Raw genomic sequence first — 15,956 nt, forward strand, 5'->3', positions numbered from 1 at the left:
CCGTATCTTTTTTAATAACGTGTTTGACAGAACGAAAGTTTAATTTGATTTTATTGTCTATATATAAAAAAAAGCACTTTGCATAATTTCGAAAAAAAAAACCTAAAAACCGCTATACCCTAATAACCCAGATCTGTTTTCAATACCTACACTTCCATCTCACTTCTTAGTAAAACAACTTAATTTTTCATTAAGTAACTCAATAAAATAACTGAAGCGGTGGTGGCCGAGTGGATCTAACATCCGACTTTCAATCTGGAGGTCCCAGGTTCAAATCCTGGCTCCTACCAAAGAGGAACGTATGTAGGCACGGAATATTATTTAATAATTACCACTAGCTTTTCAGATAGAACTATGCACACTTTACATTCTTGTAAACGAGTTGATCAGTATAGCAAGACACCTAATGGAAGCGCCTTGTAAAGGGTCTAGCCGCAATCCTATAGTGAAACTGCCCCTGGCTGAAATGTATACCTTTCTTAGAAGCGTTAATTGGTCTTATTATAAGATATCATTTTACAATATTTCAAGCCTGGAATCCCCTTGGTTTGGATAAAAAAACAAAAATATATAAAATCTTTTTTAATTTTTCTAAGCTAAACTAATGGTTAGATTTCTTTGAAATTCGGATTATACATGGCACTAATAGCAATACATTTTCAAAAAAAAATCAAGGTTCTAACTTATTTACAAAGGCCTAAAAAAATATTTTTTTTTGTTTAAATTTTTTTTATTATTATTTACAAGAGGGCGACAACCTCAATTTTTAGGTATTTAATGCACAATACAATATTGTATGAAATATATTTTTTTCATAAAAATCCATTTGTGGCAACAAGGTAAAAATGTCTTACTAATGCAGGCCATTCGACTTAAGGCGTCTGTAGGTTACACATTGGGCCAACGTACTTAACGATTCACGAGCAGCAGCTAGTCGAGCAGAAAAATTATATATATTTTATTTAATAAGTATATTTTTTTTAATGCAGTATTGCGTATTTCATAATAGGAATGTTTACGTAGTAGTTGTTTACGTACAGCAATGGTAGATTACATACCGAGGCCAATAAAATAAGAAATGTCTCAGAACACATCGGACTCGCCCATGAAGGGTTCCCTACCATTTATGACGTATTAAAAAAAACTACTTACTAGATCTCGTTCAACATTTTACCACTTTGGACACACATTTTACCACTTTGGAAGTGTCTCTCGCACAAACTATTCAGTTTAGAAAAAAATGATATTAGAAACCCCAATATCATTTTTGAAGACCTATCCATAGATACCCCACACGTATGGGTTTGATGGAAAAAAATATATTTTTATTTTATGACGTATGAAAAAAATGGACACACATTTTTTCACTTTGGAAGTGTCTCTGTTAAATGTTCATTCTTAATTTCGAATATCGCGCCTTATTTAAATCCGTCTCGCACTTGACGGTTCTTACGTCAGTGTCACTTCCTATTCTTGTACTCCGTGACACGCGTTTTTCGAGTGTGCTTGTTGCCTAAAAATCTTTACTAGATTGCCGTTAATTTTCGTTTCATTTATCAGGTTATGGGCCCAGCACGCTTCCACTGCAGTCTCTCGCGCAAACTATTCAGTTTAGAAAAAAAAAATATTAGAAACCTAAATATCATTTTTGAAGACCTATCCGAGATAGATACCTCACACGTATAGGTTTGATGATTTTTTTTTTTTTTTAATTTTATGTCGTATTAAAAAAAACTACTTACTAGATCTCGTTCAAATCAATTTTCGGTGGAAGTTTGCATGGCAATGTATATCATATATTTTTTTTAGATTTTTCATTCTGTTATTTTAGAAGTTACGGGGGGGGGGGGGACACACATTTTACCACTTTGGAAGTGTCTCTCGCGCAAACTATTCATTTTAGAAAAAAAATATATTAGAAACCTCTATATCATTTTTGAAGACCTATCCATAGATACCCCACACGTATGGGTTTGATGGAAAAAAATATATTTTTATTTTATGACGTATGAAAAAAATGGACACACATTTTTTCACTTTGGAAGTGTCTCTGTTAAATGTACATTCTTAATTTCGAATATCGCGCCTTAATTAAATCCGTCTCGCACTTGACGGTTCTTACGTCAGTGTCACTTCCTATTCTTGTACTCCGTGACACGCGTTTTTCGAGTGTGCTTGTTGCCTAAAAATCTTTACTAGATTGCCGTTAATTTTCGTTTCATTTATCAGGTTATGGGCCCAGCACGCTTCCACTGCAGTCTCTCGCGCAAACTATTCAGTTTAGAAAAAAAAATATTAGAAACATAAATATCATTTTTGAAGACCTATCCGAGATAGATACCTCACACGTATGGGTTTGATGTTTTTTTTTTTTTTTAATTTTATGTCGTATTAAAAAAAACTACTTACTAGATCTCGTTCAAATCAATTTTCGGTGGAAGTTTGCATGGCAATGTATATCATATATTTTTTTTAGATTTTTCATTCTGTTATTTTAGAAGTTACGGGGGGGGGGACACACATTTTACCACTTTGGAAGTGTCTCTCGCGCAAACTATTCATTTTAGAAAAAAATTATATTAGAAACCTCTATATCATTTTTGAAGACCTATCCATAGATACCCCACACGTATGGGTTTGATGAAAAAAGATTTTTTGAGTTTCAGTTCTAAGTATGGGGAACCCCCAAAATTTATTGTTTTTTTTTTTGTGTGAAAATCTTAATGCGGTTCATAGAATACATCTACTTACCTAGTTTGATCAGTATAGTTTCGGAAAAAAGTGGCTGTGACATAATCGGACAGACAGACGGACATGACGAATCTATAAGGGTTCCGTTTTTTGCCATTTGGCTACGGAACCCTAAAAATAAATCAAGGTTCTAACTTATTTACAAAGGCCTAAAAAATATTTTTTTTTGTTTAAATTTTTTTTTAATTATTTACAAGAGGGCGACAACTCCAATTTTCAGGTATTTAATGCACAATACAATATTGTATGAAATAATTTTTTTTCATAAAAATCCATCTGTGGCAACAAGATAAAAATGTCTTACTAATGCAGGCCATTCGTCTTACGACCATTAATCATAAAATATAGATACATTCTCGGCATATGTCTAAGAAGGTATATAGATGCTTCATAAAGTATGATGGCGAAAAGAGGGGCATTTTTACCTTGTTGCCACAAATGGATTTTTATGAAAAAAAAATATTTCATACAATATTGTATTGTGCATTAAATACCTAAAAATTGAGGTTGTCGCCCTCTTGTAAATAATAAAAAAAAAATTTAAACAAAAAAATATATTTTTTTTGGCCTTTGTAAATAAGTTAGAACCTTGATTTTTTTTTTGAAAATGTATTGGTATTAGTGCCATGTATAATCCGAATTTCAAAAAAATCTAACCATTAGTTTAGCTTAGAAAAATTAAAAAGATTTTATATATTTTTGTTTTTTTATCCAAACCAAGGGGATTCCAGGCTTGAAATATTGTAAAATGATATCTTATAATAAGACCAATTAACTCTTCTAAGAAAGGTATACATTTCAGCCAGGGGCAGTTTCACTATAGGATTGCGGCTAGACCCTTTCTAGTTCCATATGATGATGATAATCCGGCTCATGTTAGAACTAATTTCATTTAAATTAGAACAAATGCAAGTAGGATCAAACACCTTCGAAATGCCCCGAAGACGCCCCTAGCCAGCTGGGATCGAAGTTGAATGTAAAAACTTGAATGAACAAAACAACACACAATTTAAGCTTGAACATCTTACTTGTCAAATCAAAGATGCAGTTTGCTTGCGCAAGCCGACCGGTCCGCAGGCAAGCCAAAACAAAACATTATTTTGTGCGAACTTTGTGTTGTTCAACTGTTATAGATTCGCATATAAATTCTTCTTCTAATAAAAATATAATTTTGAAGTAATCTGTAAATTGCTAACGTAGAATGTATGTATCAGTGTAAGTGTAAGTGCAATTTGGCGTTATTTACCAAACTTGTTTTTTAGATTTTATTATTATTCTAAGATTTATATCAAAATGTCCTAGACGTATTGTGGGCGCTCGGGCGCAACCGGGTCAGTCTGCATCGCAGTCTGCCAACAGGAAAACATCATGTCCTTCAGCGTGATCTTGCTGTTAGGTGAGTTTATTTGCATAAAAAACAAAGTAAAATAATGATAATATTTAACTTTTCATATACGAGTATTCGGTAGGTTTGGCTTGTTGTTCAGAAACAGTTTTTTTTATGAGTTCGGTAAAATGTTTATGCTGATTTCGCAAATAACAAAAAAGTTTTTGTAATGCATGACGTTGTTCGGTAATTGCTGTTAGTAAATGTTGTTGTCTCTTAGGACTTTACAAAGAGCGATGATGGATTGCTGGGTGTTGACTAAAGAACGCGTTTCAAGATTCATTCTTTATTAGTTAATTAGCCGCACACCACACTACCACATTAGTTCACTGCATAATAAGCTATCAGTATAGCTATAATACTATCAGTATAGCCATAAGCAATCCATCGTCGCTCTTTGTAAAATATGTTGTTTAAACAACATTAGTGTGTAAAAAACAAAACTCAAATTTAATATTCTCGACTTTTTTAAAGTTCAACCGGAAAAAAGCTAAATTAATATGAAATAAGAAATTCTTCACAGCAAAGCGGAAACAAGAAACAAATAATAGATATTATAAAACAGATGTTTATCACTTGAAATAGGTACTTACAAGAACCATTCGATTTATTATATTCGACGAACAATTAATTACGTGACCATTTTACCTTTGAACGCAATTTTTGATAAAAATAACAAATAGGTTACCTATGTTTAAATAATAAAATACAAGGGTATGTTTATGAAACGAATAAAATGAGAAATGAATGAAATGCCTTTCATTATGTAGCAGCAGTCACATCCATCCGTGCCATCATTTGTTCCATAATTTAGTAGGTATGTTGTGTTTTGTATACCGCTAATTTTGAACGCTGAACCAGCATCGTTCCAACAGCACCTCACCCCGCTGCAGTTGCAATCCAAATGGAACTCCAATCTAACCCTATCTTCCTGTAACTTATACTCGTAATTTTAATTGGAATAAAATTTTCTATATGCGTACAAATAAAAGGGACTTAACTACAGTTGTTTAGGCGTTATTGATAATTTTATAAATTAAAGTTGGGTACTTTTATTTTCATGTACGTACATCTTATTATAAATATGATCACAAATACAACCGGAATAGCAAAAATAAATTGTACCTAATCCGCTTACTTTTTCTAATTCTGAATATTGCTTTTACTCGTTAAAGCGATATTCAGAATTAGACACACGACATGCCACGGCAAAACCCCGTTTTTAGGTAAAACGCGTTTTCCTTAGTTAAAACTAGTTTTCCGTATCGCCTCAGTGAAAACGCGATTTCACTAATTAAAACTGGTTTTCCGTAAGGCCTTGTTGAAACCTAGTTTTAACCGGGATTATTCAGTCAAAACTACTTCTCGCAAAGTGCTTTGGAGAGATAGTTCAACGTAAAAACTAGTATTCTCACTCATTATTAAAAATTAATTACAATTAAAACTGGGTTTGACTAAGAAAAACACGTTTCTGGCAGAGTCGAAAGATACCTTGGTGTGAAAACGAGCTAAGTGAGAAGGAGAGTGTTAGGATACCCGTGACCATATTAGAACCGACTTTATCTATTTTTTTTATAATGTAGAAAAGAAAGTTTTTTTGTAAAAACTAGTTTTCGCTGAAATTAGTTTTGAACAGTAAGTTAAAATTAGTTACAGTAAGGTAAGAGCGTGCGACTTGCAATCCGAAGGTCGCGGGTTCAAACCTCGGCTCGTACCAATGAGTTTTTTCGGTACTTATGTACGAAATATCATTTGATATTCACCAGTCGCTTTTCGGTGAAGGAAAACATCGTGAAGAAGCCGGACTAATCCCAATACGGCCTATTAGTTACCCTCTGGCGTGGAAGGTCAGATGGCAGTCGCTTTCGTTAAAACTAGTGCCTACGCCAATTCAATGGATTAGTTGTCAAGCGGACTCCAGGCTCCAATGAGCCATAGCTAAATGCCGGGACAGTGCGAGAAAGAAGAAGGAGTTAAAATTAGTTACCAATGCACTTTAGGAAAAACTAGTTTGAACAGAAAAATGACAGTTAAATCACCTATTTATCAGTAAAATCACCGATGACTTATGATAAACGAGTGAAAACGCGTTTTCACTGAAGCTATATGGAAAATAAGTTTTAACTAGGGTGAAAACGCGCTTTTCTCCAAAAACGGGTTTTTATGGTAACACATACATTATTAAAAACAAGTAAACAAGAGTTTTAAGTCAACTTTTAATTGGCACAGGTATTCTTCTCACTTGCGAAGGACTCGAACAATCAAGTCAAAACTGGCATCATCTTCCACCAGCATTATTTGGCTCCTCTGTCAATGCAACTTCACGACACAACGACAACGTAATTCGACCCAGTCCAATAAATGTGACTACAGAAGAGCTTAAGAAACTTCGTTGGCCACAAACCGTCTTAGACGACTATGCTGACTACATGTTACGAAATTATACGACTACAATGGATCAGACACAAAAAAATCTAAATTATGCCCAGAATCAAATGAAACATAATCATGTCGCAACTCATGTCTTCAGTACAGAAGGTATCCCCAGCAACTGGAATATTACAACTTCAGTACATCGTCCTTTAACTGACGGTGAACAAGTTTCCCTTAAAAATCGGGATTCTCTTCGAGTATCCCCACCCAAAAGTAATAATTTGACAGGAGGCTATCAACCTGGCATAAACAATTTGGTAGGAGGCGAGAAACTAACGTCAGTTCAAGCCCCCTTTCTGCAGTGGCACGTGGGAGTATACAGCAAGGAGTTTGAGCCCTATATGCAGATATGCGGAGGAACACTAGTCACCACAAAAGCTGTCATATCAGGTAAAACGTTATTTTCGTTTCTTTGAATAAATTCAATAGGTTATTCAAATAATAGCAATTAGATGATGTGAATCCCAAATTTATCTGATTTGTACATCATTCGGAGGTTCCACGTCACAAAGAGAAGGAGAAATCTGAGAATATGTAACAATGTTAAAATTCTGGTAAACGCAAAAATTTAATATATCTGAATTTGAGTAACGGAATTTAAAAAGACATTTTGTTAGCGGCACACTGTTTCTGGAGTGACGTGGGCGGCGCGCTGCCTGCCTCGCGGTTTGTAATAGCGGCCGGCAAGCTCTACCGGCCCTGGACCGACAATCACGATCTTCATGCACAGAAGTCAGAAGTAAGTGTCTAGAGGCAAAACCAACAGTTGTAAAATGTACATATATGTATTGCTGACGGGATCCCTTTGTTTGACATAATTATTGAAAGTCATAATGTAATGATAGTCATATTATCATTAGTCATAACTCTGAAACCGTTAACTTTTCAGGAATTTCCTTAGATTATCCTATAGATAGGTTAGGTTAGGTTAGGTTTGTTTTATGGCAATCCTGAAAAGTTACGCGTTTCTGAGAAAAACCAAATTATGACTAACGAAAATGCGGACAAACAATACATTATGACTTAAAACTTTATGGGAAACAATAGAGACCCATTGCTGACTTTTCCAAAGTGAATAATTTAGGTACCTACATACCTTCTAAAAGCAACGCATGAATTGTTGCTTACTTTCTACCTTACCGCTGTTTAACGACATATTAGGAGTTTGAGTAAGCATTAAGGTGAAGTTCGGATTTAGACCCCAGCAGCATTACTGCTACAGTATTGATTTGCGACAGTACTGCCGCAAATGTCAAAACTGATGTCATTGCCCGGAATTTTGACATTGGCGGCAACAAAGCAGTGGGCCCACTGGGCAGTAATGTCGCGCTGCAATACTGTTGCAGGCGACTGCCGACAAAGAAACCAAAATCAAAATAAACTACAAAAAAATGCTAAAATGAAAAATCGGATGAGTGCATGTCGGACCATGCTCAGTGTAGGGTTCCATAGTTAACAATCTGTCAGAATATAGGCTAAAAACGGGGGCTATTAGGAAGTATCATGGAAGTAGGTACATATCATTACAAACGGTAGTACCTTCTAAGGGAGTACCTTCGCAGCGCTTTGTACGTCTTTTTACTAAGACGAGAAGACTTTTTGCAATAACTCAAAATCGTCCGGCCCGATTACGTGTGGTGTAGTTTTCATTGAAAGCATTTATTAGGCTTTTGTTATACGATTTTATTCATATTTTTTGGACCCATGGTTCACAAGTTAGAGCGATTATTTCCGAAAATATCCACTTTATCAAGAAATGGTTGTTGGAGAAACTTATTCATTTTAAAAGCCCTATCTAATGATACCCCATACCATAACATTAAAACGAAATAAATAAATAATAATAAAAATATTCACTAACAATCACGGAGCAAAGCCGCAGACGGACAGACAGATGGCACAGTGTGGGATTTTCGATCAGTTTTGACCACCCTCGTTTTAGATTTTTATAATACGCATTATAATATCCTGCATCCCAGTGTAAAACTCCCGAATGATTATCTTGCGTCGTTAATGCACAATATTTTTTTGTTGATTAGGTCAATGACCTTAAGAAAACATGTTTATTGGCATAATTACTAAAGTACCGTCAATATAGTTTCAATTTTTATTTCTGAGTTTTAGTGAGAGATACTCATTAATTATACGAAAATCCAGCATTTTAGTGCCATTCAGTTAAAAGTTAGATGTTACTAAAGTTTTCAAACATGTTTTTTTATATCTCCTATATTTTCCGATATTAGCGTTTTATTTTTTATTAAATGTATTTAAAATATAGTTAACTATAATTACTCAAAATTTCAAAAGCTAATCTTGCGGGATTTAGGATTTATAACATTTCTAAGTTTTTTACCGATTTCTATGGAAATAGGGTTGTCAAGATTGACTTTAAGACATGATCCAGTAATATAGTTTTTAACAGAAAATTTGAATTAACCAGTTAAATGAGAATCGTCTTCAGTCATCAACATCATTATCATCATCATCTGAATGAATTAGAATTTCTTCTGTAGGGAGAATTAAATCCGTGCTTAACCCCAATTCCGACAAATCCGACTTTAAAATGATTAGATTGGTTTTAAAATGGCCAAAACTTTTGCCCGAATAGGCTGACGCTTTTGTTTACTTAAACGGTCTTTCAGGGAGAAATGTGAAATGTAAGGATCAGATGACTCTAACGCACGCCGAAAAAGATCTAGGATTGTAATTTGCTTTATGGATTTTCCTCGTGTGGTGCTCTCTGTCATAACGCCAGAATTTGTTCCTGGATTCACCGGCCTGGGTTAGCTCCTGCCGGGGCAATGCAGCGTCATGGGTCTTTACCGGCACCATGACGCCTCACCCCCGCTCCTCCAGATATCATGTATAAGTATTGGGTTTCAGCAATTGCTTTACGAGGGCGGACCCCTTCCCAATACCACATGATATCCTTCATCCGAGATATAACGCAGTGCTGATATGACCGTTCGTTCTGCTGTAGAGTTAAGGCTTTTAGGCAAGACTATATTGGTTAGTAACATAACAACACATCCGTTGTGGTGTAACAATTTATCTTATAAATACTTAATGTACTGAATAAATGCTTAAATATCAAAACAATAAAGATTAATCATTATAATTCATTGTATTTCCAGACATTGTAACTATGTAAGTATTCACCTAGGTACACCACCGGAGTTATGTGACAGCCCTGACCCAAATATTTAAAAATGCATATCTCGGCAATCCTGCGTTATTTTAATTCAATTTTTTTTTCAGTGCCGCCTTTTATAGCATAGAATAGTTTCGTTTAGAAATAAAATGCTATAAATGTAGGATTATCGAGCAAAAAAAATTTTTTCAATATATTAAAAAAAATTATATCGCCACCCAGAATAAGAAATTTTAACTTTATTTTGATGAAATGTATACTTCAATATATCCCTAATAGATATAAATTAGATTGACACAAAAAAGATGCACATAAAATAAGAAATTTCGTTTCTATGTTTTCTATGGACATTTCTCAAGTTTATGATTATCTCCAAAACTACGCATGATAGAAATTTTGGAGTTTCATTCTGAGCTTTTATTTGACGAGACTAATGCGATGAATTAAAAAATGAAAACAGTCAAATCTGATCGAAAATCCCACAGTGTGGATGGATATGGTGAAACTATAAGGGTTTCCAGTTGACTACGGAACCCTAAAAACACAAATAAATAAATACTAATATACAATACAATACTCTTTATTGAACACCTCACATTAAACAAAGACAATTTGATAGAGGTAACAACAGGCGGTCTTATCGCTTAAGAGCGATCTCTTCCAGACAACCTTATATTATATTATATTATAATATAGTATAAATAAATAAAATATAATACCGTGCAGTAATGCTGGTGCAATCTGAATCCGAACGACACCTTTGGATAGCCAGTATACAGTACAGTATACGCATACAATATTAGAGTGAGTTTTCTTTATAACTTTTGCAAGAAAAATGGTTATTCGTGGCTGAGCTTTGATTTTGTCGGACGATGTGAATCTGATTCCGACAAAGAAGACGAATCCACGAATTGCTATCACTAGAATTGAATCTTCACATAAAAAACTTTAAAAACAATTTCCCGTTATAATTATCTAAAGTTTAAGACACAACTCATATAATTGCCATTTAAAATAAGCGTATAAAATATAATAATAATTGTGCAATATAATATATTTGCACGCCATTGACACCTGACCATTTTTGTCGATAAAAAGGTTAAAAACAATACAGTTATCAATTTGCGTACAACTTCCCGTCCGCTTAGTCAAAAAATACACCATTACTAAGATAATTCTGGGCCCATTTGTAGGTTTCCGCTGTACAACTACCGCCGCGGTTCCATGGCGCGGTCACCAGCTTCCAAGACGACATCGCCGTGGTGTTGCTGGCTACGGCGTTTACGCACTCGCCCGCCCTCCGCCCGCTCTGCGTACTATTCGACGAATATCTTGAACACACCAATCTCCGAAATGGAAAACAGGGCGTTGTAAGTTCTAATTTACACAACATGCACTCTATCCTGTCTATTCTACTTTCACGGTTTATTTTCATCGGCAACTATGAAAACATTCATAGTTACAACGATTTGATTTTGCTGTAGTGTATTCCCATTAATGACGCGTAAGTAACTTTATCCAAGTAGTAGTGGTTCATCCATAAAGTGGCAATGCAATTTGGTGGCTTAGTGTACGACAAATGAATTTAGTACTGGTTTCATTTTCATACTCACTGCATTCTGCTAATGGTCCATCATAAGTGGCCTAGGTACCAAAATTCAGTAAAAAAATAGTTTTAATATATAATATAACACTATATTTTAATTCTAACTTACCTACCCGCTCTAAGCGTTATAGTAGGCTGACCGTGGTCTCTCACAGATTCAATCTGGTGCAAATTAAGTCGGTCGACAAACATTGAACAATTGAGAATGAATTGCAGGTACTGGGCTGGGGCCTGACTGCAGAGAACGGCCCGCCGGCGCAAGCGCTGCAGTACTTATACATGCCGTACGTGCCCATCGAGGAGTGTGTCGCCAGCACGGAGCCCAACTTCCTCAAGTACATTACCAGTGATAAGATCTGCGCAGGCGTCACTACCGGTACGTTCGGTTTTTATACGATTAACTAGTATTTTTTACTGTACATGCGATTTTTATAAAAAGTGCGAAATATGACTCGACCGCAGGTAGATTGCAAGTATTTGCAAAATTTTATAAGTATTAGTATTTATACCTTTCCATTTATTTCATGATTTACGAATGTACCTACCTGGGTACTTATTGAAATAAATCAACTGTTTGAACTTTAGTCCGTACAATTTTGACGTGTAATCTCAGTAAATAACAGTGCAGGCAAATCAGAACTCTAGAGTAAAAGCAATAAAATAGTCATTATAATACTTAATCATGTGTGAATCATATTGAAAAATCATTCACTTAAATACTTAGAACTTGGTTATGTTAACAGTTTTCACTAGACTTAAATCGACCGGGATAAGGACCGTGATTACCTTTTAACCGGTGGTAATGTTGCTGATTTATGGAATTTTATTATTAGGGAAGGCGCTGTGCCGCGGCGACAGCGGTGGCGGACTGGTGTTCTTCGATCTTTCCACCGGCGACCGGGTACCGCTCCTGTTTGGAGTGGCCTCCACCGCTCCGCGTAACGAGCACCTCTGCAACACGCACGCCCGCGCCACGCTCACGCGCGTGCTCGCACACCGCGTCTTCCTACGCACGCATATACCAGACATAGAGGAAACATGCATGAAAAACTATGTTAGTTTTGCAAGCGATATCGAGGCCAATTTGTTAGAAGATAGAACGGCAGCGACGCATCAGCCACCACCAGCTAGAACGAAATTAATTTGCAACTGCTACTGTAATAATTCCACGAAACCTTAAATACGTACCAAATTGCCAACCAATTCCTTTAGTTTCATTTCATAGTAACTACCGAAAAACCCGTTTTTAATGGAAACGCGTTTTCCCTAGTTGAAACTAGTTTTCCGTGTCGCTTCAATGAAGTTTTTAATTATTTATTTTAAGATTAGTTTTATTTATTTTTAGATTTAGATTTTAAGTTTTATATGTATTATGTTGTTATTCCCATATTATTCATACAGATTAAAAAATCCCTCTATTTATTTTCTATAAATACAATTATATTACTCGTAAACATTAATAAAAAAAGGATTTCGTTTTTAAGATTCCGTCGTCACTAAAACCTTTAAAACGCGATTTGCGAAAAATTCAGATATTTTAGAACGCTGGTTTAGGGGGTATTTAGATATTTAGGTTTCACTGGAGAATAAATAGCCTAATTTCAACATCTCGAATATATCCATTCGTGGCTCAGTTGTAATACGCTCGCTTTGCGATATCGAGGTTCCCACTCCGAGTGCCATCCCCGAACAATTAATACTTTTTTGTTTTTTTTTTTTGCACTTGAATTTCGTATTTTTGATAGACTAAGCTTTGTAGCAGGGAAAGAGAGTTCCCTGGATCTATCCCCTGAATTGTAACTTTTTGTATTATTTTTTTTGCACTTAAATTTGGTATCGATGATTGATCAAGCGAGCGCCAAGCGCGAGCTAAGTTCATTTCAGTGTTTTAGTCTGAAACTCTTTTGTCTGTTCAAGGAGACGGACAGTTGCGCAGGCAAAAACGGGTGCGATATGTGGGAGTCCATGTTCAGAATTTTTCGGAGCAGTTTTTGTACTTTAATTTATCAACTTTGGCTTTTCTATAGATTAGTTGTAGATTGGAATATTAATATTATTTTAGGTACAGAAGTTTAAACGTAAATATATGTTATATTGCTTTAATTACCAAAATGAATATCATAGCTAAAAGAGGGAAACAGTTTTCTAGCATTATACCCTAGCCCCGGCAGCAATGTTTCAAGATGGTTGTCGACGCAGAAAGTTAAAGTTAAGTTGGAAATGGGAAGAGGAGTATTTTCTCTTCCATTCCAATTCTGTAGCTGTTATCAAAGATAATTTAAAATAGAGGTGGATTGTCAAAGAAAAATTTGTATCCACGAAACGTGATTAAAACTTTTAAAACGCTATTGACTTTGATCCCTATTCTTTCACTAGAGAGATAATACACCTCTATATCAAATTCTCATTGCTGTTAGTCACCAACAGAAAAATTACCAGACAGGGGCCGCATATTTGTATAAACCCAGATCAGTTGAACAGTTTACTACTTTGCTGTGCGGTATTTAGAGCACCAACCTATTCCTCAGAGTTTTTCTATTTTTTGTTTGTTTGTTTTTGTTGCATATTGAGACGGCCCAATAATGTCATTTACTGAAAATAGGTCCTTTGGCACTGTTTGGTGTATCTTTCTAATCATGCTCTACCCGTTCCTCGCATTTCGGTTATAATGGTCAGATTTGATAACTGCACTGTCACAAGAACTTGGCGTCCTAAAGACCTTACATGGTCTAGGAGTCAGTTTCCACTTACGTTAAGTAGTATAGTCGGTCACCATCCATCAGTCGCAGGGGTTAAATTAAAGGTAATGTTCGTATTCTCGACCGCAGCTGCACTACTGCCGCAGTGTGTGTGACAAAACTGATGACTGTATTACTGACGCAAATTTCAAAATTGCGAGCAGCAGCAATTTTGAGATTTGCGGCTGTAATTCAGTCGGCAATATTATCGCGCTGCAACACTGCTGTTGCTCACTGTTATGCAGTCAGTGGCAGTAATGCAGTCGGCAGTAATATCGCGCTACAAATACTACGGCAGTAGCGCAGCTGCGATCGGGAATCCGAAAGTTACCTTTATATTGCTTGGAGTAGTGGTCGACCTTGGGTATCTTGCTGTAGGTTGTTTATACGCTGCGCTGTCTCGGGTTCAATGTCTTAATAAAATTATCCTAGAGCCTTCTAAATTCTAATTTGGATCGAAATTAGTTATCGATCTTTTAAAGATCTTTCCAAGATCTTAAACGTGTCTTAATCATTCTTGGCAAACCAAACAAACCGATGCGTACAAAGCATCTCGGTTAAACAGCTTTCAGTCCACTTTCGAACGTACACTGACATCAGAATGCACGAATTATGAACCATTTTATTTTGTTATATCGCCTTCGGTGTGTAAGGAGTACGAGCGAAAAGCATGATAACTGAATGACATCTTTTAGATGGTAATGACATCAGTGTACGTTCGAATTGGCCTGTTAGGCAAGCATTGTTTCGTATGTCCATCTGTTCTACTCTACAGGTCGCATTTCTAAACCGATTTCCGTGAAATTTGGGTAAGTTCGATAATAGGGTGGTCCAAAAATATAAAGTAATGAAAATTCTTTCTCCATGTAGGTTTTTGATTCCAATATATGTAAAAAGTATCCCTAGCAAAATTTTGAGTAACTAAACATCATTTAGAGGTCGCTATAAATAAAACAATTCTGCAATACAAAATTGCATGAAAATAAATTGACCCATCAAACTTTGGAAAAATCTTTAACGACTCATTATACGTTTTATTTATTACTTATAAGTACGTTAAAAATATGGTAGTCTTTTTTTTTACTTTTAGGTTACTTTGTATTTATTTAATTGTATGAGTATATTGCAAATTACAAAATCATAGCGAGTACAGCGACCACTAATGATTGCAAATGAGTTCAAATTTGGCATATAGATTACTATTCCATAATATAATTGAGGAACCTTGTGAAGATAAAATCTATTCCACTTTATTCTACATGAAAGTTGGACCAGCCAACTTATATTCGATAATTATGTATTCTTCTAAACAGGAGAGACATACATTTATTCACTTTTAAGCTATGCTCGCGAGGTCTACAGCTCACAGAGCTACTAGTTTAGTGTTTTGATCTATTCCGAGCAAATAATCTCAAAGATCTTAAATCAACTCGTTTGTGTAAATTATAGCAAACAAGTACGAACAAAAAAAAGAAAAAGTTTTAATAGAAGGCCGAAGATTGTTTATAATCACGCAGGAGTAATCGGACCAGTCCGCGGCTCCAGTCTAGGTTGTCATCATGGCTTTCTGTACGATCTTGCTCTCATGTGAGTTTATTATAATATTAATACCAAACGCAAATATAAAAATATTATATTTAATTGGCACATACAAGGTATCGCGTTAAGTATGACCCTTTTTTTCATTTTGTGGTATGGAATCCTAAAACCCTAGGGGTTTTAGGATTCCATACCACAAAATGAAAAAAAGGAACCCTTATAGGATAATTTTGTTGTCCTTTATTTCGGGAACGTGTTGAGGTATCAAATTTAAATTAAAACTATATACGTAGGTCTATAATCCCTTGAAGGTGTGATAAAATCAAACTTCTAAATCGACTTAAAAAAAGA

The 15,956-nt window shown here is 35.3% G+C and overlaps 1 protein-coding gene across 3 annotated transcripts; it reads left to right on the forward strand.

Annotated features, from left to right (window-relative positions):
* The first annotated feature begins 3,803 nt into the window (after positions 1–3,803).
* LOC133516306 (proclotting enzyme-like) lies at positions 3,804–12,531 on the forward strand. 3 transcript variants are annotated; one of them, XM_061849163.1, is made up of 7 exons: positions 3,820–3,972; positions 4,054–4,147; positions 6,368–6,961; positions 7,189–7,310; positions 10,916–11,092; positions 11,545–11,704; positions 12,162–12,531. In XM_061849163.1, exons 2-7 carry the CDS (start codon positions 4,120–4,122, stop codon positions 12,506–12,508), a joined length of 1,428 nt encoding a protein of 475 aa, XP_061705147.1. In that variant the 5' UTR covers positions 3,820–3,972; positions 4,054–4,119; the 3' UTR covers positions 12,509–12,531. The 3 variants fall into 3 exon arrangements, with proteins under 3 accessions (XP_061705146.1, XP_061705147.1, XP_061705148.1); XM_061849164.1 differs by having other exon boundaries at positions 3,820–3,966; XM_061849162.1 differs by having other exon boundaries at positions 3,804–4,147.
* The last annotated feature ends 3,425 nt before the right edge of the window (positions 12,532–15,956 follow it).

The sequence above is a fragment of the Cydia pomonella genome, chromosome 3 (assembly GCF_033807575.1).
Source record: "Cydia pomonella isolate Wapato2018A chromosome 3, ilCydPomo1, whole genome shotgun sequence".
Taxonomy (NCBI): Eukaryota; Metazoa; Arthropoda; class Insecta; order Lepidoptera; family Tortricidae; genus Cydia; species Cydia pomonella.

Coding starts and splice junctions, on each gene's coding strand:
- LOC133516306 (XM_061849162.1), top strand. CDS start 4,120: ATGTCCTTCAGCGTGATCTTGCTGTTAG. Junction 4,148..6,367: donor CAGCGTGATCTTGCTGTTAG/GTGAGTTTATTT, acceptor TAATTGGCACAG/GTATTCTTCTCACTTGCGAA. Junction 11,705..12,161: donor CTGCGCAGGCGTCACTACCG/GTACGTTCGGTT, acceptor TTTTATTATTAG/GGAAGGCGCTGTGCCGCGGC.